Source organism: Protopterus annectens, chromosome 1.part1 (genome assembly GCF_019279795.1).
Source record: "Protopterus annectens isolate FY-2018-M chromosome 1.part1, PAN1.0, whole genome shotgun sequence".
Lineage (NCBI taxonomy): Eukaryota > Metazoa > Chordata > Ceratodontiformes > Protopteridae > Protopterus > Protopterus annectens.
Window position 1 is genome coordinate 1,307,828,612 of NC_056726.1, and position 24,024 is coordinate 1,307,852,635.

General features: G+C 40.6%; 1 protein-coding gene across 1 annotated transcript in view; it reads left to right on the forward strand.

Moving 5' to 3' along the window:
* DYM (dymeclin) overlaps positions 1 to 24,024 on the forward strand; it is a gene marked incomplete in the record, with an annotated part of 2,754,049 nt that overhangs the window by 359,483 nt on the left and 2,370,542 nt on the right. Inside the window, 1 exon segment of the mRNA XM_044081708.1 lies at positions 16,635 to 16,728. Coding sequence (XP_043937643.1) covers positions 16,635 to 16,728 — 94 coding nt within the window.

Sequence of the window (24,024 nt, forward strand, 5' to 3'; positions counted from 1 at the left end):
CTATTAAAAGTCAGACAAGACAAGCCAAGGATGATTTTGATAGCTCCAGATTGGCCTCGGCAACACTGGTACCCACTACTAAGGAGTCTGGTAAGGAAGCCTCCATGGCCTTTACCTTTGATTCCTCATCTGTTATCTCAGAAGGACGGTCATCTGCTCAATGTCAAGCTTCACTCTCTTCATCTAACAGCCTGGCATATTCTGTGTTGAAACACAGCAGGTCTCAACTTCCTCAACAAGTTTTAAATGTGATTATGGAAGCTAGAAGACCTAGTACAAGGAAAGTGTCAGAAAAATGGAAGAGATTTTTATTTTGGAGTACAGCAAAGAATTTGGAGATTTCTGAGCCTAATTTGAGTGTGGCTCTTCAATATCTTACTGAGTTATTGGACAAAGGTTTGTCCTTCTCTTCCATTAAGATTCATGCTGCAGCAATTTCAGCTCACTATGATTGTGACCCACCATTGTTTTGCATCCTTTGTTCAAGCAGTTTCTTAGAGGGGCAAAGAATATAAGAGAGCTCCTACTCCTGCTTGGGATCTCAATTTTGTGTTGGAAAAACTTACTCTACAACCTTTTGAGCCTGCGGCTACTGCTGAATTGAAATACTTGTCATGGAAGACTGCTTTTCTGTTGGCTATTACTTCTGCAAGAAGGGTGTCTGAGTTGCAGGCCCTTATGGCAGTAGAGCCCTTTTGATTTTCCATAAGGATAGGGTATCATTACGTACTAATCCTTCCTTTATGCCTAAGGTGGTTTCTAGTGTGGCTTTAAACCAAACTATTCATTTGCCTACTTTTTATGCAGACCCCAAAATAAAGGGGAAAAGATTTTGCACACTTTAGATGTACACAGGCAATTGCGTTATTATTTAAGCAGGACTAAGGATTTTAGGCAGTCTCAGCAGTTGTTTGTTTCTTTTGCTTTGAGTTCAGGGCAAGCCTGTGTCAAAACAAACTATTTCTAGGTGGATTGGGTTTTGCATTGCATTTTGTTATTCCCATCATGGCAAGGAGATTCCAGCTGGGATTAGGCCTCATTCCACTAGGGCTACTGCCACTTCAACAGCATTTCTAAGGGGTGGCAACTAAGGATATTTTGGAGGCAGCTACTTGGAGTTCAGTGCATACTTTCTCTAAGCATTATCACCTTCCTATCTACTCTAAGTCTAGGGCTGGTTTTGCCACAGCTATTTTGCAAGGCATGTTGTCAGCTCCTACTTCTTTATGATTTGCCAGCCTCCCTTACCTCTGCTTTGGGATTCTACCCAATAGTAAGGACTGCAGCAATGTAGAACGAAGAACATAGTACAGTTTTGTACCTACCATAAATGTAGATGTTCGAGGATCCACATTGCTGCAGTCCTCCTTCCCTCTGTGTTTAGGGGTGGTTGTGTAGGTGAGGTTATATGTTGATATTTTGTATATATTTTTGTATATATTGTACATAATTTTGGTGCAGGTATTTTGGGCCTTGTCTTTTTAGGGTCTTCTGACATCTGGGGCAAGAAAAGACTGAGGATATGACGTCGGGCATGCGCATTAGTACCCTGGCGTACTGGCGTCAGTCTAATGCGCCATGACCGACGCCATATATACTCTGGTATTCGGGCCGACTGGACAGCGGACTACCCAATAGTAAGGACTGCAGCAATGTGGATCCTCGAACATCTACATTTATGGTAGGTACAAAACTGTACTTTTTAATTCAGCCATATTGGATGGATGTCCTTCAAGGATGCATCTACAGTCATAACATATGGGTTGTCCTGCATCAGGCAGCCCTTCGGTTGGCCGGATTCCAAAGTCTGGGTCTGGCCTCGGCTGATGTCGCACCTTCCCTGACGTCAGAGCGTCTGGGGTATAAAAGCATCAGCCGACGCCATTTTCCTCAGTCTTTCTTGCCGCGCGGTGCCCGAAGCAGAAGCTGTTCGCAAGTGCCGGTCGGTCAGATCCAGTGAATTCAGCTACCGAAGACTTCGAAAAAAGCAAAGTACCCCGTTGGGGACTCTTTCTTGCCTCAGCCGATGTCAGACAAAGTAAATAATTGTTTAACTTGTGGGAAACAAATACCTCATAAGGATTTCCATTCCTACTGCCTTCCTTGCTTAGGCCCAGACCACGACGTATCGGCCTGTTTAGCCTGTGCTTCCTTCAACCGACTAACTCTTAGACGTCGGTCGGAGATTGCAGAGGAATTTTTTGGAGCCGCTTTTGCTTATAAAATGCCGTTGGAGACTCCGACTTCGCATATGGTGAAAAAACGGAAGGAAAAGGACCGACACTCGCGGCCCGCAGTTTCGGCTGAAACCACGGCTAGGCCTACCGTGAGTGTCTCGGTTTCGGCCGAAACCGAGTCCTCGGAGATTACTTCTTCCGAACCCATACATCCAACCACCGAGGCCCGGGAGGCCCAGGCTGAGTCGGCTACCGAACTTCCTACCGAAACCTGTGTTCAGGAAATGTCCGACACCATACCTTTGGACATTTCTACTCCTGCACGTGGGGCAGCTAGGCCCCCTGCTTCCATGTCCATTAAGGCCTTTTCTAGGGCTAAAGCTGCCAAACTATCTAAAGCTTTGCCTACCAAAACTACCTCCCATAGGCCTTCCTCTAGTTCACAGATCCTCAGCCTTGCAGAGGACCTTATTTCCTTAATTAGGGGTTCACAACCTCACCCAGACAGGGCCTCTCACCCTCCTCCGGACAAAAGGCCCAGGGCTGACCCCTCTGACCCACACTCTTCAGATTATTCCACGGATGGGTCTGAGTTGTCAGACCATCAGGAGGGGGCTTACTCGCCTTATGAGGATTCAGATGCTGAGGAATCTATCCCTTCGGCCTCCCCTCCTGAAGAGTTTTCCTTTGGTGAGACTCTACACTCCATGAGAGAGCATTTCCAATGGCAAGGTCAGGATTTCTCTGATTCTAGAAAAAGATTAAGGACCTTTTTACATTTGCCTCAACATAGGCCCTTAGCTATACCTCCTGTTCTGAATGTAATTGATGATGTGTACAATGATGTCAGTACAGCCCCTGATGCTCTTCGTCCGGCCCCTGCCAAACCTGACAGATACTACAGGGTCCCGGATTCTCATTTCCATCTGTATAAAGCCCATTCTGCAGACCCAGAAACTATTTCTCAGGGCCCTAAAGGGGTTGCGGCCGCTACTGCCAAAAATCCTCTACCCTCTGAAAGAGAGTCTAGAGCTTTAGAGAGATGGGGAAGAAGGTATACTTCTGCAACTCTTTCTGTCAGGGCATTAAATTGTCAATTTCATATGATACAGTACCAAGAGTATTTGTTAGATAAACTGAATAAGAAACTTTCTTCTCCTGAACCCCTAGACCGTAAATCCATTCAGGATTTGGTACACAATTCACAACAGGTCAGTAATCATTTCTTAAAATGTGGCTATGATGCACTGGAGGCTTCATTTAGATCAGCTATGACTGGGGCAGTTATTCGTAGGCATGCCTGGCTGAAGGAACAATCTTTGCCAGACCATGTTAAAGCTAAACTCCTGGATGCTCCAATGGAGAAACAAAATGTATTTGGCTCCTGTGCTCAGGAGATCTTAAAAAAGGTTGAAGAAAAGGCAAAATCTGTGCAAACAGTTAAAGATTTCCTGCAAGTACAACCACCGAGATTCAGCAGAAACTGGCCTACTAAGAATTGGTCCTTTCCAGACTCGGACAGAGCCCAGAGGCAGGAACAGGCGCCCTAGAGGCAGAGGTAAATCGAAGGGCTCCTACAGAGGCCGTCAGTGGCAGCCTGCCAACCAGAGGAGTAGTGCAACAGCAACAGCAACAACAACAACCACTGCACCAGGACAGGCTCAATGACTTAACTCTGATTCCACCTACCAGGGATCAACTGGAAGCACCCTTGGGCGGAAAGCTGGCTTTATTCTCAAAAAACTGGCATTATATTACAAAGGATACATGGACACTGCAAATAATAGACAAAGGATACAGGTTCCACTTCCACACTTTGCCAAAAAGAAGCGGAATGCCAAACCTTCCACTAAATCAGAGGGCAGAGGCTTTAAGACAGATCAACAATTTACTTCAGATGAAAGCTATAGAAAAGGTACCATGTTCAGAACAAGGCCAAGGATTTTACTCCAGACTATTCCTTGTACCAAGAAAAGAAAATCAATGGAGACCTATTCTCGACCTGTCCGCCCTGAACACTTATCTCATTGTGCCAAAATTCAAGATGCTGACCCTACAGCAACTTCTTCACATGTTGGGCAAGGAGTCTTGGCTGGTGACTCTAGATCTCAAGGAGGCATACCTGCACGTCCCTATTCGACCAAGTTGCAGAAGACACCTCAGATTTCTTGCAGGATCAGAGTATTATCAATTCTCAGCATTGCCCTTTGGCTTATCTACTGCGCCCAGAGTATTCACGAAATGCCTGGCATCAGTAATTGCACATTGCAGACTACAGGGAATTCAAATTTACCCATACCTGGACGACTGCGTAATACAAGCGGACAACAAGGGAAATTTGATAAAGGACTTGGCCTATGCCATACACCTGCTACAGACCTTGGGATACACAGTCAACATCCAAAAGTCAAGACTAGTACCATCCCAAAGGATAACCTTTTGGGTGCAGATCTGGACACAACCACCCAAATGGCCTTTCTCACAGAAGAAAAACAAAAACAACTTCCAGATTACTTCATGATTCTGACAAGACAAACTCAGCTTACTGCAAGGAAAATCCTGCAGGCCCTGGGTTACATGGCATCCTGCATAATTCTGATACCGCATGCCAGGCTGCATATGAGGAAATTACAATGGTACCTAAGGAGTGTACGGTCTCAACACAGTCACAGTTTAGAAACCATGATACCAATCATTCCATGCCTTCAAAAGGAATTTCTGTGGTGGGCTCAGGCCTGCCAGTCCAACGGAGGGTTGCCTTTCAACAAACCAAAAACAAGGCAGACCATCACCACGGACGCCTCAGACCGAGGATGGGGAGCACACATGGAGGGCAAATGTATCCAAGGCCTATGGCCTCAAGGACAGCTAAGCATGCACATAAACCAAAAGGAAATGCTGGCAGTGAGGCATGCAATCGTGGCCTTCAAACCCTTCCTCCAACAAGGCCACCTGTTAATAAGGACAAACAACACCACGGTCATAAACAAGCAGGGAGGCACACACTCTTATCCTCTATGCCGGATGGCTATGAATCTATGGGAACTATGCCTGAATCTCAATATCCAACTACAGTCCCAATTCGTGCCAGGGAAAGAAAATACACTGGCGGACAGCTTAAGCAGAACTACCATGGATGCACACGAATGGATGCTGCACCCAGACATCTTCCAACTCATAGCAAAGACATGGGGAATGCCGGAGATAGATCTGTTCGCCTCCCCACTCAACCATCAACTGAAGACATTCTGCTCAAGGACATACCATCCACAAGCTTGGAGGGTGGACTCTTTCTCTTTCAGCTGGAAAGCCCTAACAGTATATGCCTTCCCACCTCTCCCATTGATGTACAAGGTTCTACTGAAGATCAGGGAGGAACAGCCAAGAGTGATACTAATAGCTCCAGACTGGCCAAGGCAACACTGGTATCCATTATTGAGAAGCATGTCTCAGGCAAAATCATGGCCTCTCCCCCTATGGCCTCTTCTTCTGACGCAGAACAATTTCAAGACCCTGCATCCCAACTTGAAAACATTGCAGCTAACTGCCTGGAAAATTCCTTAAATCCCAATCAAACTGTTTTTTCTCAGAGGGTGAAGGACATTATCTTGGAGGCTCGCAGGCCTTCCACAAGGAAGACATACTCAGCTAAATGGAAGAGATTTCTCATTTGGAGCACATCAAAAGGCTCAGATGTCACAGTGGCAAACATAACACACAACCTAGAATACTTAGCAGAATTGTTCCACAATGGCCTGTCCTATTCTTCCATTAAGATTCATGCTTAAGCAATTTAGCAGAATACAATGTGGATCCACCTATCTTCTCGCACCCTCTCCTCAGACAATTTCTGAGAGGGATCAAAAATATTAAACCTCCAAGAAGACCCCCTTTTACCTGCTTGGGATGTCAACTTTGTGCTGGAGAAACTGACACTTCCTCCTTTTGAACCAGCAGCATCGGCGGATCTACAGTTTCTGTCTTGGAAAACTGCATTCCTTCTGGCAATCACTTCAGCAAGAAGAGTATCTGAGTTATAAGCATTAATGGCAGTGCAGCCATTTCTTATTTTCCACCAGGACAGAGTTTCACTAAGAACCAATCCTACTTTTATGCCAAAGGTGGTATCTAGGGTATCCTTGAACCAAGCTATTCACTTGCCTACGTTCTTCCCTAATCCACAGAATAGAGGGGAAAAACTTTTGCACACCCTGGATACACACAGACAGCTACGCTACTACTTGGACAGAACAAAAACTAGCAGAAAAACTGACCAACTTTTTGTAGCATATGCTACTGGGGTGCAAGGAAAAGCAATTTCCAAACAGACAATTTCAAAATGGATAGGAAATTGCATTCGATTTTGCTACTCCTTTCATGGAAAGACAGTTCCTGAAAACATCAGGCCTCACTCCACAAGGGCCACGGCCACCACTACAGCCTTCCTACTAGGGGTGGCTACCAAGGACATTTTAGAAGCTGCTACTTGGAGCTCCGTGCATACATTTGCCAAGCATTACAATCTACCTTTATACTCCAGATCCAGAGCAGGTTTTGCTACAGCAGTCCTGCAGGGGATCTTAACTACACCATCCTTTTCTTAGTACCTCCTCCCCCAGATTGGCTATGGTATTCTACCCATATGTTATGACTGCAGATGCATCCTTGAAGGACATAGTACAGTTTTGTACCTACCATAAATGTAGATGTCCGATAGGTATGCATCTGCAGTCAGGATTACCCTCCCTCCTACCCCTCTGTGGTATTCCTAAGGTGCTTACCCCTCTTTTAGCTAGCTGGGGGAATCTATTATGGTGTATTTGTTTGTTTATACATGTATATAATTTTGCAAATGTTTGGAACTTTTCTGCATTTATCCAAATTTAGCCTTCCTAGAGGGCACCTAGCATCTGGGGCAAGAAAAACTGAGGAAAATGGCGTTGGCTGATGCTTTTATATCCCAGACGCTCTGACGTCGGGGAAAGTGCAACATCAGCCGAGGCCAGACCCAGACTTTGGAATCTGGCCGACCGAAGGACTGCCTGAGGCAGGACAACCCATATGTTATGACTGCAGATGCATACCTATCGGACATTTACATTTATGGTAGGTACAAAACTGTACTTTTCTGAGCATGAACCACCTTTTTAAGGTCATGCCATAGCATCTCAATTGGATTCAAGTCCGGACTTTGACTAGGCCACTCCAAAACCTTCATTTTGTTTTTTTAAGCCATTCAGAGGTGGACTTGCTGATGTGTTTTGGATCATTGTCCTGCTGCAGAACCCAAGTGTGCTTCAGCTTGAAGTCACAAACTGATGGCCGGACATTCTCCTTCACTGTTTGGTAGAGAGCAGAATTCATGGTTCCATCAATCAAAGCAAGTCGCCCAGGTCCAGAAGCAGCAAAGGAGCCCCAGACCATCACAATACCACCACCATGTTTGACTGTTAGCATGATGTTCTTTTTCTGTAATGCTGTGTTACTTTTACGCCAGATGAAACGGGATGTACACCTCCCAAAAAGTTTTACTTTTGTTTAGTCAGTCCACAGAATATTTTTCCAAATGTCTTGGGGATCATCAAGATGTTTTTTGTCAACAATGAGGTGAACCATGTTCTTTTTAGTCAGCAGTGGTTTTCGCCTTGGAACTCTGCCATGCATGCCATTTTTCCCAGTATCTTTCTTATGGTTGTCATGAACACTGACCTTAACTGAGGCAAATGAGGCTTGCAGTTCTGTAGATGTTGTTCTGGGTTCTGGGTTCTTTTGTGACCTCTTGGATGAGTCGTCCCTGCGCTCTTGGCGTAATTTTTGTAGGCCGGCCATTCCTGGAAGATTCACCACTGTTCCATGTTTTCTCTATTTGTGGATAATGGCTGTCACCGTGGTTTACTCGAGTCCCAAAGCTTTAGAAATGGCTTTGTAACATTTTGTAGACTGATAGATGTCAATTACTTTGTTTCTCATCTGTTTTGGAATTTCTTTAGATCACGGCATGATGTCTTCCTTTTTGGGATCTTTTGGCCTACTTCACTTTGTCTGACAGGTTCTGTTTAAATGGTCTCTTGATACAACAGGTCTGGCAGTAATCAGGTCTGGGTGTGGCTAGTGAAATTGAACTTGGCTTTCCCAAAAATGTGATTAACCACAGTTACTTCATGATTTAACAAGGGGGGCAATTACCTTTTCACATAGGGCCATGTAGGTTTGGATAGTATTTTTCCTTACTAAAGGGTTATCTTTGTCTAATGTTTAAATTTGTTTGATGATCTGAAACATGTAAGTGTGACAAACATGCAAAAAAAAATAAGAAATCAGGAAGGGGCAAATACTTTTTCATTGCACTATATATATATATATATATATATATATATATATATATATATATACACATACAGAGAGAGAGAGATATGTATATACACGTATATATCTGTGTTTTATGGTTTATAAGTGCTTTCTTTATATATATATATCAGTGGAAGTATGTGTATACTTGTTTTTTTCTAACTAGTCAGTGAACTTAAGTCAGATCATGAGATGTTAAATTGGTATTATTCAATCTGTAATCATGTGATTGCTTTGCTAGACGTTATGTAAATAGAAGGATTTTTTGGTAGTCATTATTAGCATCTGATGAAATAGGTCTTCCTGCGAAAGCGCTTATGTTTTATTTGTGCTTCTTTGGTGCTGTTGCAATTCTTCATGTAATACCCCTACATCAATATTTGTATTTCTGAAGTCTTTGGTTGCTGCATGGAGATCGGTGGTTCTGGTTTTAATTAGTTCTCAGTTTTCAGTGTTTAGTGGTTTTCCTGGTAATTTTGCAGTAACACCATGTTTGGTATAGACTATAGTAGCAAGGTAGTCCAACAGGATGGCTACATTAATTTTTTGACATTGAAGACATTTTTGAATTTCGAGTAATGGCAGGGGTTACCGGTGTGTGTTCTTCGCCTAAGTGCAGTGCTATTCCAGTACCATTTGAAGGTTTGGAAATTCCTAACATATGAATGAGGAAAGGAATTTATCACAACTGGTTAAACTACTTTCCCAACAAGTTACACAGATTCAGTCTTCTCTTGAAAAACTACAGTTCCCTACAGTCTTTGTGGCAGGATCGCAAATAATTTGTTTGGCTATCCTGGAGGCTACTGACTGTGTGGTGAAATGGAAGAGAACTGTTTTTAATAAGGAAGCATCTAACAATTCAGATTTGGAAGAAATTCCTTGTGGTCAAAGGGACAGAGTAGCTGAGGAGTATTCTGCGCATATTAATAATTGGTTAAATAGAGATTTTACTTTCTCTCTCACCGCAACAGGTATTTCTCCAGGGTCTAATTACTTGCCAGACGATTTACATGTTTTTAAAATGAAACGCAGAAAGCTATGTGGTTTACAGTGTGACGATGCCTACCTTGCTGAATGTATTAAAGTTAAAAGAGTACCAAAAGACATACGAATGTACAAGTTTCCCAATGGGTTTTTATACTGTCAAAGTGAAATAGATGAACCATTAAGTATGTTTGACAGACATGGACTAGAACTGATGCCGTATATAATAAGATTTAATAATTCCCGTATAATAAATTTTTTTAATGATATTAATGGTTTAAATGTGAAAATAAATAATGAGGTGGCATTTTTTTGCAGTTGGAAACTAATAACTTGATGTTTGAAAATTTGAGGAACAAGTAAAATTTAACATGGCAAGAAACTCTGTAGAGATGAATCTGAGTACTTAAATGTGTACCCTTTACCCAAAGCTTATCAAACAGACAGGGTAAATAATTGGCAAAGTGAGGGTGATTTAAGAGGGGCAGTAGGTGATGCCAGTATCATTAGGTAGTTGTATACAGAAGCATATATCTATGCAAAACCCTCCTTGTAATGGAGAAGATAGTGAGGTGTTTGAGAAAGAGTATCCACCATTAAAGAAGATCTGAAAGAATTGGTAATAAAAAAAAATGTCAGTCTAATTTTTTATTACATCCCCACACTCCGAGTGGACAACAAAACAAGTGGGAGAAATGGTATTTGAAGAAGAACAGCAGAAACAATTATTCAAAGATGATGGGGTTATTAAAGCTTTTGAAGGTAAAATGCTTAGCCTGAATGACTATATTGTTTTTAATTATACTGAACAGGTTATTAATCACACCCATTTCTCCTAGTTCAGGAAAGGGTTGATGTTTTTGCCAAGTCGTAGATGTGATATAGCCAAGGTCTTAACAGAAATGCAATTGTTCACAAGAAAACAAAACTTTAGAATTATGTTCACACGTAAGGTTGAGATAAATCCTCTTCTCAATGATTTTAGAAGTGTGTTCAATCCTCCATTGCACCCTATGATAGCTAGTTATTGTACGCAGGAGATTTATAAAGCTTATAACATGCATCACAAGAAATGTACAACTTAAATAAAGATGAAGCATTGTTACTAAAAAATAAGAATGAATGATGATGTACATTTGATGAAGTCAGATAAGAGTGGTAGGATAGTTTTAATGAATAAAAACTATTATATTAATTCAGTGAGTGAAATATTACACAACACTAATATGTATACAATAGTGTCATTAAATTAAATTAATATCGCGCACAAAAAGATTCAGATGTTTTTGGAAGATTCGCAATTGCAAGGGGTGATTAATGAGATGGTTTACACTTTTTTACTTAGTAATCATCCAGTGATACCCAATGTGTTTGGTATACCTAAAATATATGAGTATTATAAATTCCCCTTAGAATGATTGTAGCTGCATATAATAGCTCCACGTATACATTGGGTTTGTTTGTTAAAATTTTGAAGGGTGTATTACTTCCCATAGAGTATATACTATTGGACTCATGGGACTTGCTTAGAAAAATCAAAAAATAATTTTATTCGGATGAGTGTTCTTTTTCAACTATAGATGTTATTGATTTATTTACTTTTATTCCTCATAGGGAAAGTTTAGAGCTTTTCTATGAAGCTATTCAAGAACTTAGGGTTTTGGATAACAGATTGATTAATTTCATTATGGAACTCATGGAATTTATTTTGCTCAACAAGGTTTTACATTTGAGGGGAGAGTATTTTAAACAGATTAAAGGAGTAGCGATGGGTGCAAGTTGTGCATCTAGCTGTGCAAATTTAGTTATGTTTTCATGGGAAAAAAGTACATTTTGAATTCTAACATGGGCATCTCTGCCTACGTTATTTAGATTATTTGTTTATTCTTTGGAAGAACAAGGAATATGAGGTAGAGGACTTAGATTATATGAACCATGTTTTTTCTTATTTCAGATTTACACGTACCTTTTTGACAGTATTGACTACCTTGATGTTGCATAATTTAAAAATTATGAAGCTAAATGTTTAGGTTCCAAGTTGTTTAGGAAGCCTACCTACTCCAATACTTTTCTGCACTTTCAGATCTGCCATCCTTTTCACATAAAGAAAAATCTAGTAAAAGGACAATCGATTAGAGCAGCTAGAATGTGTTCTGAGGTTCGGGATTTTAAGGTAGAGTTATCCACACTGTTTTACATGTTTTTGTGAGAGAGGGTACCCTTTGGACCCGATTGTGAATTGTAGTAAGAGTGTATTAGAAGGTTGGGGCATTAGGTAGTGTAGTCTTGAACCTTTGCACTTACAGTCTAATAGAGGTGCACGTACCTCATTTGTCAATTCTATGGTTTTATATTATGGTCATTTTAGTTATGAAGTAAAGGGTAATTTATTCAAGAATTGGGTTATGTTTAAAAGTAACCCTGAATTACTAAACAGTGTGGGTGATGGACTGTATTTCTTGTTTAAAACAGAGTATAACATGAAATATTTGTTCGAACACCATATTTATAAGCCTTACAATGGGAAGGGAACACACAAATGTGGGGCATGTAAACTATGTAGTTTTATGGTACAAGGTAGAGAGGTCATGATAGGACAGCCCCCTGCAATGTATTAGGTTAGAAACCGGAAATTCTGGCAGCAAAGGATTGGTTTATATCCGTGTGTGTCAAAGATGTCGTCATTTTTACGTGGCCAAAACCAAGAGTTCTCTATGTAAACGTGTTTACGAACACATCTATACTATTCAGCATAAGAATTCAGTTAATGTCTTGTACAAACATTCTTTAAGTTGCCACAATTTTAATACATTCCATTTTGGAATTGTGGAGATAGTGAGAAGGGACCAAAGAGGAGGTTTTTGAGAAAATAGACTAGCAACTAGGGAGTTGTATTGGCGATTTAGACTTGATGCTGCTGCACTACCAAGGTTAAATGATGATATTAACCTTATGCCCATTCTTGGGAAGAGAGCTTCAGTGGTATAGCATTTTTTGTAGGCACATTTTAATATGTATTCCATTTTGCATATACTTTTGTTTGTGTCAGATTTTTGCTTTTTTACGTACTACATAGAGAGAATTCAAGTTTTTTATGCCATGTTAACAATGTATATGAGAATTATTTTATTTATGCCACCTTATAACAGAATCATTTTAAATTTTTTTTTTCATATATTTTATTACGAAGATCAGTATATATATCTGCAAGACCACTTGTGTTTAGATACTATATTTTTAAATACTGGATATTTTTAAATTTTTTAGTAATATAAATTAGTTTATTGGTTAATTTAATTAGCTGAGGAAAAGGTCATGTGATTGTGTAATTTATGTAAATGTTGAAAAAACTTTTTATTTGTTCTGATGAAGTCCTAGATAAAGGAGATGAAAGCACTTAACTTTTGGATTATCTGTTCTGGTTTATTAATGTTTTATTTGTACTTTTTTGGTGCCATTGCATTTTTTTAGGTAATATACCTATGTGATCATTTGTATATATTAACTCTTTGGCTGCGGCACAGAGATCACCAGTTCTTTTTTTACTTATCCCCATAGTAGTTTTATCTTTGAGTTAGTGTTCATAATATTGGGTGGGGTTGCCAGGCTGTTTCCTCCCCCTATAAAAGTCATACCAGTCACCTTCGAACTGACAATAACACCAGAACTCACAAAGGGTGAAATCAGACTAAAAAACTTCATCAGGGCAAACTATACTCTCCTAGGTAAAGGTATAAATGCATTCCAAGCCCTACCCCAAGATGAAAGTGGTAACTATGCCAAAGCTTTCACTAAAGCCCTATACAGTCACTTGCATATGTGTATAATCTTGGCTGTACCAGATAAAATCAAAGCCAGAGCCCCAAGTAAAATCAAGCTGCCATGGTGGACTTCCAGCATCAACAAAAGCAAAAAGTTACTGTCCAAGAAAACAAAGACAAGGTCCCAACAGTGGAAAAGCACCCCCCTCAGCCTTAACAGGCAAATAAGACAACTTGTCAAATCATCCAAGAGCTCCTTTGCAAAAGGCTTTATGGTTATCCTGGGTAGTACTTGCTAGGTTTCTCTCAGCTATGTACGTAACCTAAAGGGTAGGACCCAAGCATATGCAGAACTGGTGGCCAATGGTATCACACACACTGATCCCACAGAGATAGCTAACCTGCTAGCAGATAGGTTTGGTGAAAATTTCACTCCCTTATCCCTTCTTAACTTACAACAAACCTTCCTCCTTACATATCTGAGGAGCAGGTCCTCAAAGCCTTGACCAAGGGGAAAGAACACGGCCTCTGTAGGAGCAGATGACATTCCAGGCTGTCTTCTAAGGCTAAAACATGAACTTGCATCACCATTAAGTACCCTTTTTCATTCCTAGCCTAACCACAGGGCTTTTTCCTGTGGAATGGAGAACAGCTACAGTTATTCCCCTCCACAAAGGTGGCCTAGCAGACACAGGGAATTACAGACCCATAAGCCTGACCAGCCTCATCTGTAAGGCCATGGAACGTATCATTTTGGACCTCATAATTAAAGACATAGGTTATCTCCAAACCCAGGACCCTACTCAATTCGGCTTTGTGAAGAGCATATCCTGCCTGTTAAATTTGGTAGATTTCTTTGAAAGTGTGACCAAGCCCATTGATGAGGGCAAATCTGAGCACACAGCATACCTCAACTTGTCAAAGGCTTTCGACACAATCCCACATTCAGCCATTACCGATACACTTAGCAAACTGAATGCAAACCCCTTTGTTGAAAGATGGTTTGCCAACTGGCTCACAAACCACACACACACTATCACAGTGGTTGACTCCACATCAACCAGCAGAGCTGTTACCAGCGTGGTGTCACAGGGGTCAATACTGGGCCCCTTACTGTTTGGTGTATACTTCTCAGAAGTTCAGGTCAAAACTAAAGGGTTGTGGCTGACCAAGTTTGCAGACGGCTGCAAACTAGGTGCAGTCATTGAATCCCCAAATTATGTCAGTATACTCCAGGATGGTCTCGCACAGAACAATGACTGATGTATTAGTCACGGTCTCAAACTGAATGCTAAGAAAATGTATTATCATTCCCTTCAGCATAAAACAATGTCCCTTCACACTATCAAATCAATATCAGTACCCTAAGTACCCATTAAGTGGTAACGGACCTGGGATCATGGGTCGACCATGACCTTAACTTCAACCACCACATGGCTACCATTGTAAAGAAAGCTTTCTACGTAGATCACTTGATTACTAAAGTCATCGCCTTGAGATCAAAAGAAATTATAACTCCCTATACTTGGCACTTATCTGGCCCATAATTAAATATAATGCCCTATTCAGTATGTACCATACTAAGCATCTACAGCAATTATAGAGACCTCAGATGTTTCTAACAAGATCAAGGGCCTCCCGCATGTGCCTTACATGGACCGACTAAAATCCCTGTTACTATACTCCGTATCATATAGACTTCTTGGGGAAGACTTATGCCTGTCTTACAAAGCAACCTAAGAGCCAAACCTAATGAACTTATTACATATCCATAAATCCAATGGGTCTAGGACTACCTGTTCCAGGGACATAAGTATGGCCTACAACTTAAATAGGACATGCTGGAGGGACAGATTTATCTCCCAGCAACTGCCACATTTTTGGAACAGGCTACCAATTCATATGAAACCGAGCATCTCTGTGACACTGTTCAAGAGGAACCTGGATGAGTGGATAGGGCACCATAAATTCTTACTAGGGATAGTGCCCATAACCCTACTTGACATGGGCAGTCATCACTAAGTGCAATCTTGACTCATACCTCTGTGGTATTACATTCGGTTGAAACAGCTAGACTTAAAATGACCTCTGGGTCGATAGCCTAGTAATCTCCTATGATCCTAGCCTTTGAGGAAAACAGTTGGATTTTATTGTCAAACTGTACAGGGTTAGATATGTATGGATGCAGAATTCTAAGCACCTTTTCATAACACTGAGTGAGGTGCATACGATTATAAAGTAGCTATCTAACTTTGATGGCGCTGATAGTGTGACACACATACATTTTACGCATGCAGTGTAGTTGGCCATTGTGCACGTTTGCATGATGAGGTATAGTAGGAAATGGTGTTATAACAAGTAAAGGGACAGGACTGGCTTTCACTTGGTTACTTTCAGGGTTTTGCACAGTATTTTGGCCTCATAGGTTTATAGAAAGTTACTGGGATGCAATCCAGGAGACCGTTAATGAGCTTAACCCAAATTCTGAGTTGTCCCAAAGCATTGTCTGGTTAAGGTGACTCGCTCAAGGTCGCACAGTAGGCAGATGAAGGCTGAAGAAATCAAACCCTATATCTATGGAAGTAGCTCTGAATGGGTCATCATAGCCTTAATCATCTGCATCACCTGCCATATGGCAATTAGGCATGCATAGTCATCATGACCACCATTCTTATAGCTACAACTTAAAATGTTAAGGGATTTGAACCCCCTAACTGCTTCTAGTTTTTTGCACACTCAACCTGTTTACTACCAGCACTCACCACACAGTACAAATCTGCTTACAAGATAGGAAGGTGTTGAAAGAGAAACTGTGAGAGAAAAGATGGTTAAAATACCATGTACTTGGTTGAGGAGAAAATCATGAGAGGAATATTGTCTCACAGAAGTGAACTGTGAACAGTGGACTAGTGGAAGGGAGAAACATGAGAGGAATATGGTCTCACTGAAGTGAACTGTGAACACTGGACTAGTGGAAGGGAGAAACATGAGAGGAATACGGTCTCACTGAAGTGAACTGTGAACAGTAGACTAGTGAAACTCGTCTGCATGTGGTGATACCAGCATAGGCATATTGTAAAAAGAAGTGTGAAGAGTTTAATGGGGGATGTATGCAAGTACATTTTATAAAAATAAGTGTGTGTGAAATCGAAGTAGCCTGCCCAAGATTATAGTGAAGTTTTAGCATGTGGAGCTGTGTGAGATGGGAAGAAAAGTTGTCACATCTCTGAACATCTTGTGTCATTTTGTGCTGTGTAAGCAGAATTGTACACAACTCAGTGTGACCTAACATTTGTTTTGTTTTAACTTTCCTGTTGTGAAGAAAAGTGCATTTTTAATTATGTATTTGTTTCATTTGCAGTTGAGAACAATCCACGGTCTGGAAATTTTGGGACTCTGATTAAGGTTTTCCTCAGCAGAACCAAAGAACTGAAAATATCTGCAGAATGTCAAGAGTAAGTAGGAAAATGGCTGCCGTCTCCCATAGACTTAGAATGTCAAGTGTGCTTCCATCATAATACCTAGTGAGGTAGTGACATGATTCTGAATCTGCAGTGGAAAAGCATTTGCAAAATTTGTACAAACCCATTCATTCTTAGTATCTCAGGTCAGTTAAGTTGAAGAATTATCCCAAAGTGTACACTCAAGTCTTTGAATTTGCATTGCAACACTTTACAGAATTCTGCAGCATATCGTGTGCAAAAGAATCTTATTTTCCGCAAGTATAGTCTTTAAATTATGATATACTATATTGTAGTATCAATTAGGGCAAGTGTTTCATTTAAGAATTGTGGTACTGGATGTAATGCAGGTTGGGCTTTCTAATATGGAGATACTAAGGTATATATAAAAAGTTTAACCAAAAGGAAGGAAACCAAGCATGACTGTGCCAACAATGCCAACAATTCCACCAACAAATTTAACACTGTCAGAGGTGCAGAAATAAAATGTCCGAAGTAAGAACACAAAATCAGCAATCTTTAATTAATGCCAGCAGTACACATTAAGACTCGAAATAGACATTTAAACGCTCAACTTAATTCACCGCGTTTTTCATCCTGTAAAACACTGAGACAACTTCAGAAAAATGAATAACTCATTAAAAACCCCTTCTTTTATAACAAGAAGCTACTGAACATAATTTCCTGTAAATAAATATCTACTCATGTTTCTTAAACATAAAAAATATAAAATATCATAGTCATGTACATTAATAAACTGTTAAAAGTGTCTATATCTAACCAACAATTTTCTTGCAAACAAGTTATAATATAAACTATAAAGTGTGAAAATTATAGTGTGTGAAAATTATGCCTTTCAAATTAACAAATAGTAAAAATCTCTTAAATTCTGCTGCCATCTACTGGCCAGTCAAAGTACACTGCCTAAACCTTAAATTCTAAAATCCTTTAGTAAAAACATCATTCTAATTATACATATAAATAAATAAATTAAAAAAGGGTAAAATAGTGCCTAATATATGTAGTGTATTTTGAGTGGCCAGTAGATGGCCAGACATATTTTTACATATCCTTGATTAAAACCCATTATTTAATTTTCACACTTTATAATTTTCACACCTTATAGTTGATATTATAATGTTTGCAAGAATATTGTTGGTTAGATATACTTTTGAAAGTTTATTAATGTACATGATATTTTATATTTTTTATGTTTAAGAGACCTGAGTAGATAATTATTTACAGGAAATTACGTTCAGTAGCTTCTTGTTATAAAAGGAGGGTTTTTTTAATGAGTTAAACATTTTTCTGAAGAAGTCTCCGTGTTTTACAGGACGAAAAACGTGCTGAATTAAGTTGTGTTTAAGTGTGTATTTCGAGTCTTTGCTGTGTACTGCTGGCAGTGATTAAAGATGACAGATTTCGTGTTCTGCCTGCACTTCAGAGATTTTATGTATAAAAGTTTATTAGTTAATCTGGTAGGAATTTGGTGTGCAGGTATTCACAGAGATGATCATTAGTCCTTTATTTACCGCTGTTATTGCCTAGTGCTGTATTTGTGATTCTGTACTTCAAGGCATGACAAGGCAGTGAAGCAGAGGATATTTAAAGCCAAGTTACATTTTACTGGATAGTCTGCTGTTATAAGAGTATCTAGTATGACTGCATGAAACTGCCATGTGCCGGTCATGCTGGCCCAGCAAATACTATTCATAACTTGACAGCTCGAGGGCACGTGTGAAGCTGATGGTGGAAGTACACATGGGTGAAGCTGACGGTGGAATTATACATGGGTGAAGCTGACAGTGGAAGTATATGTATTTATAAATGCTTGTAGCCAAACTTGTCTAGTTACAAGCAGATGAATTAAAAGAAAAACAGTAAAAAAAGCATTTATTACAGGGGGCAAGCTGCTGCTCCCCAACCAGTTCATAGCTATAAACTGGTATTGATGTCTACATTTCCTTATGTACTTAAACTACTTTTTTACAGTAACTCTATGTGCCAGCATCCAAGCAAGCGGTAACAGAGCCTAGTAAATCCAAGAAGTAGTCAGTGTGGCACAAGAACCTGTAAATAGCAGTGGGACATTTTGCACTGTGTATGTGCAGCTGGTTTGTTTTAAGGTGTTTGCAGTGGGTATAATATTCCCTCCATTTAATTTCAGTCCCTTGCTTTGTTTGTGTGGTTGCTAAAGGGGGCTGTTATGCTTAAAGCAACTTGGTGAGTTGTGAGCTGCTGCTGATTGTTTTTATGAACTCTTTGTTGATGTGTTTGGCATGCTGCTGCTGCTTGTAAAAAATGTTTGTTTACAGTTCCTTCAGTAATTGTTGCAATAGTTCCTTGCTGCTCCCCAACTAGCTTATAACTATAAACAGCTTTTGAAATCTACATTTCCTTTTGTAGTTAAAAGTTACTGCAAATAAGTAGCCTATGTGACCGCATCTTTGCAAGCAGAACCAAGTCTGATAAAATCCTAGAAATAGTCATAGTGCAGTACAGGAGCCTGCTGACTTTTTGAAGCATGCATTTTGTGGCATCCTCGACTCGGTCATTGCTCATAAGTTCTTGTGTACTTGATCTGCGAGGATCATAAAAAGCCTAGTCTTACATTCCCATGGTAGTTTATTAGCCCTTTTTTGTGTATGAATAGCCCAGAGGAGGGTAGAACAAAGAATGACTGGTCATTTACTTATTTTCCCTCTTCTTTTAGACATGCTAAACTGGGGGTTGATTTTCCATTTGTCCAAATTCTATTTGAGTAGAGTAAGAGAAATATTTAGCTTTACCTTAAATGGAATGGAAGACTGTTCCATGTACCATAGTATTCTCTCTGATGCATAACCTATTTTTGTTGCAAAATAGATTGAGATCTCTTGTGCATGTATTAATGCTGCCATTGGACTTGCAAATGTGCAGCAGATCTGACAGGGTTGGGTCTGTTAAGGCTCTATACACAAGGCAGAGTTTGCATTTTAAGTCTGTAAAATACTGAGAAGAGGGGCAAGACTTTGATCTGGTCTGCATAGTTTTTATGGTTTAGTCCCTTGATTTTTTTTTTAGTGAGAAAGTGCTGTGGTCAAACTAGTTGACAGGTTTTTGGATGGGTCCTTACTGAGAGAGACATTGTGCTCTATGGTTGGTCTGATAAGAGCTGTGTACAGTGTTATGATTACAACACAGTTACCCTTAGATATAAGCCTCATGACAAAAAAGGACTTTGTTACAATAATGGATATGTGGTGGTCAAAGGACAGCTCATTGTCAGCATAGGTTCCCAGATCCCGGACTGTATGATCAACTTTCATGAGTATTTTGTCAGTGAGATAGTTACAAGGGAAGTGAAGACATCCCAGCCTATTGACTCTGAAGTATATGTTTTGTGACATCCCTAGTCAACCTGTCTTCATTCTGTTGGTGGCAGTTGAGCATTGATGTACATAGTGTGTGGCATCCATGTAGTTGTACTATTGGTGTTTACTAGACTAACAACAGCAAGGGCCTTTTCAAGCCTAGCCATGCTTCCCAAATCTCTGACAAGTTCTGGTACCTGTGTTAAGTGTAAGAAGGGGCTTGGGAAATGAAACATTTACAAGCAGGGACCTGAGAGATGAAACATTTACAGGTTGCCTGTGTCCATTAGAGACATAGGTGCCAAAGAAGGAATGAATCTCCTGTTTTCCTTCCAGTTGTCCAAGTTGCATTTGAATTGGTTTGGGGAGGAACTCTGCTTCTCATAAATGGGGAGCCTGTTCAGGAGACAAGGTAGTCTCTGGGACACATACCTTTCTCTTCAGCAGGTCCTATTTATATCACAGGCAAGGGTTAAATCTTTTGAACAGGTAGTGCTGGTGTTGCTTGTTTTGTAGATATGCAGGGTGTCCATCAAAGCAGGGTCTGACAATGCCCTGTATGCTAGGCATAGATCTCCCCTCAAAAACCTGTAGGAGAAGGAATACAGGGATAGGGAATTGAGGCGGTCTGCATAGGACATTTATTTACACCCTGTATTTTTTTAGTGAGGAACCACTGTGTACATTGTAGTTGTTGGATATGCCTAGTTAGGTACATACCATAGGGGGGCATTGTACTCCGTGATAGGTCTAATGAATGCCAAATACAGTGGAACAATGACTTCCTTGGACTTGGATGCCATACCTTTGTTTATAAGTTGTGCAACATATAATGATTTCCTCACTGCTGTATACATGTGATGGTTAAAGGCTAAATTACTGTCTGTGTGTCCCAAAGTCCCTGATTACTGGGTCAGCTATTATCAGTTTTTATTTTCCACAACAATGGGTGACCTCTGTGGTGCAGTGGCTAGCATTACCACCTCACAGCAAAGGCTTCTCCAGTTCAATTCTTGGCTGGGTTGCCTTCTGTGCTGAGTCTGCATGTCCTCCCTGCGGTCACTTGGGATTCCTCTGGGTGCTCCGGTTTCCACCCACATCCCAAAGACATTCTGCAGACGGAATGGACACAACACTGTAAATTAGCCCTAAGTGTGTGTGTGTGTGTGTGTGTGTGTGTGTGTGTGTGTGTGTGTGTGTGTGTGTGTGTGTGTTCTGTGGAAGGCTGGGTGCTGGGCTGCAACTCGACACCGTAAAAACTCCACTACAAATCGTTCTGTGGATTGTTTCCACTGTGGTGACCCCTAACAGGAAAAGCCGAAAGGAGAAGATTATTCACAAAAATATTTTCTCTTGGTAACATTTTATTTATTCATTTATACACTCTTTTTTAGACTTTTTTTTTTTTTTTTTTACCATACCCCAAAATTTACCATACTTATATTTATTCAGTTTTACTAATAAGCTCTTAATCCTTTTTTTTTTTTTCATTTATCCATTTTAACACTTTGTACAAATTTAATGAAGCAGCATATACCACTGGGTAATTAACCCTAAACCTCCTTCTTTATTTACATATGCATCTCCTCTTTTTACTGGATTTAGTCTAGGATCCCATATTAATGGAAACAATTATCTGCAATAATTCCTTTTCAAATACTATTGACCAAATAAAATACTTAAGTATGCTGTTTTTCCCATCCGTACTGAATTTATCAAATAAGCCTTATTTCTGCATGATAATTTATAAGTCCTCCAGAAAAGACATGTTTGCTTTAGTTCGTCTTTTTTTTCCCCTGTTGAATTCTGCTTGTATCTTTATTCTCAAATTAAAACAGAAATTTCATTCATTGTAAATTATATATACCTATAGGCATACTTATCATCTTTAAACACTCATATGTGCAAATTACTACTATTTTTATCCATTTTTTTTCAATTCTTATAATTTCATCTGCATTTGTTAACAGCACTGGAATTCTTAACCCTTATAGGTTCATAGGTTCATACTAGGCTATCTGCCCGAGGGCATTTACAAGCCTAGCCCATAGTTTTGTGGCTTACGCCACCCCTTTAGTATGGGGAACTATACCCATTATTTTGCTGTGCCTCTGTCGAGCAGTGACACTGAGGTAATCCCTGGGGTATATCTGCGATCTCCCATCCATTGGTCAAGATTTCTCTTGAACAAGGCCAGCAAGGTGCTCTGCCTCACATATACCGGGATTTTGTTCCACAGCATAGGGAGTCTTTGGGTGATGAATCTATCCCTCCAGCACGTCCTATTAATAGCCGTGTCGAGGTTTAAGTCTCCGCCCTTGTGGCTCTGACGGATCTAGATTTTTGAGGTGAAGCATATTCATCAAATCTGGGTTTGACATGGCTTTGTATGTTAGGCAAAGGTCACCTCTGAGCAAGCGGTGGCGACTGAATAGAGCTGGAGTTCTTTCAGTCGGGCAGCATAGGACAGATGTTTGAGACCCTTTATCCTTTTGGTGAGGAACTTTTGTGGCCTCTCCAACTGCTGCAAGTGTCGGGTCAGATACATTCCGAATGGGGCATTGTACTCAATCATTGGTCTGATGAGTATAGGGAGACTATGACCTCCCTTGATCTAGATGAGAATCCCTTCATGATAAGGTGGGCAATGTAGAAGGTCTTCCTAACTACTTTAGCTACATGGGTGTCGAATGACAGACTACTATCAACCTGGGTCCCCAGGTCCCTGATAACTTCTTCTTTGCTCAGTGGATTGCCACCTATTTGGTAGCTAGGGGTAACCTTGTTTTTCCCGAAGGGTATGACTATGCATTTTTTGGCATTTAACTTTAGGCCATGGCTCTGGCACCAGTTATCCGTTTCTGTGAGACCCTTCTGAAGGATATCTGTGTCAGATGTGTTTTCTACTATGGCGCCCAGTTTGCAGTCATCTGCAAACTTTGTTAGCCATAACCCTCCTGTGTTTGCTTGTACTGGAAAAGTAGATGCCAAACAAGAGTGGGCCCAGGACTGAGCCCTGTGGTACACCACTTGTGACAGGCTTTGAGTCTGACATGGCGCCAGCAACTCTGACCCTGTGGGTTCTGTCACTCAGCCAGTTTGCAACCCATCTTGTGATGTATGGGTTAACATTTAAGCTGATGAGTTTTTCAATGATACCCGAGTGGGGTATTGTATCGAAGGCCTTCGCCAGATCGAGGTAGGCTGTATGGACTGCCTTCCCTCATCAATGGCTTTGGTGACTGTTTCGAAAAAGTCAACCAAGTTTAGAAGGCATGATCTGCCTTTGACAAAGCCAAACTGGGATGGATCCAAAGTCTGCAAATTCCCTATGTCTTTATTTATGAGGTCCATTATGATCCTCTCCATGGCTTTGCAGATAAGGCTTGTCAAGCTAATGGGCCGGTAATTTCCAGGGTCGGTGGAGGCACCGCCTTTGTGAAGTGGGACCACAGTTGCAGTGCGCCACTCCCTGGGTATGTATCCAGAGGTAAGACTTTGATTAAACAGCTGTCCTAGCTGTGGGTTTAATTCCTCGTCGAGTTCGGGGAGCACACAGCCGGGGACACCATCAGGTCCCATGGATGCTGTGTTTTTTGCTTTGGAGAGAGCAGTTCTCACTTGGGCGTTGGAGATGTTTGGGGGGCTGCAATCGCTTGGTATAGATAGCTCTCCTTTTGGGGGGGGGGGGAGAAGTTTGCACTGAACCTGTCAGCCAGTATGTTGGCAATGTCTGTAGGATCAGTAATCTTCACATCATTTTGAACTAGTTCTGAGCATATCTGGGAGTTTCCTCCCAGGTTTCTAACATAGTTAAATTACAAAATGAAGGCAGCGGGGGTATATATTTCACATCCTATTACATTCATAACTAGTACAAAGTGTGCACAACTCATTAGACATCCCTGTCTTGCACCACTCTTCGTATGTACCTCTT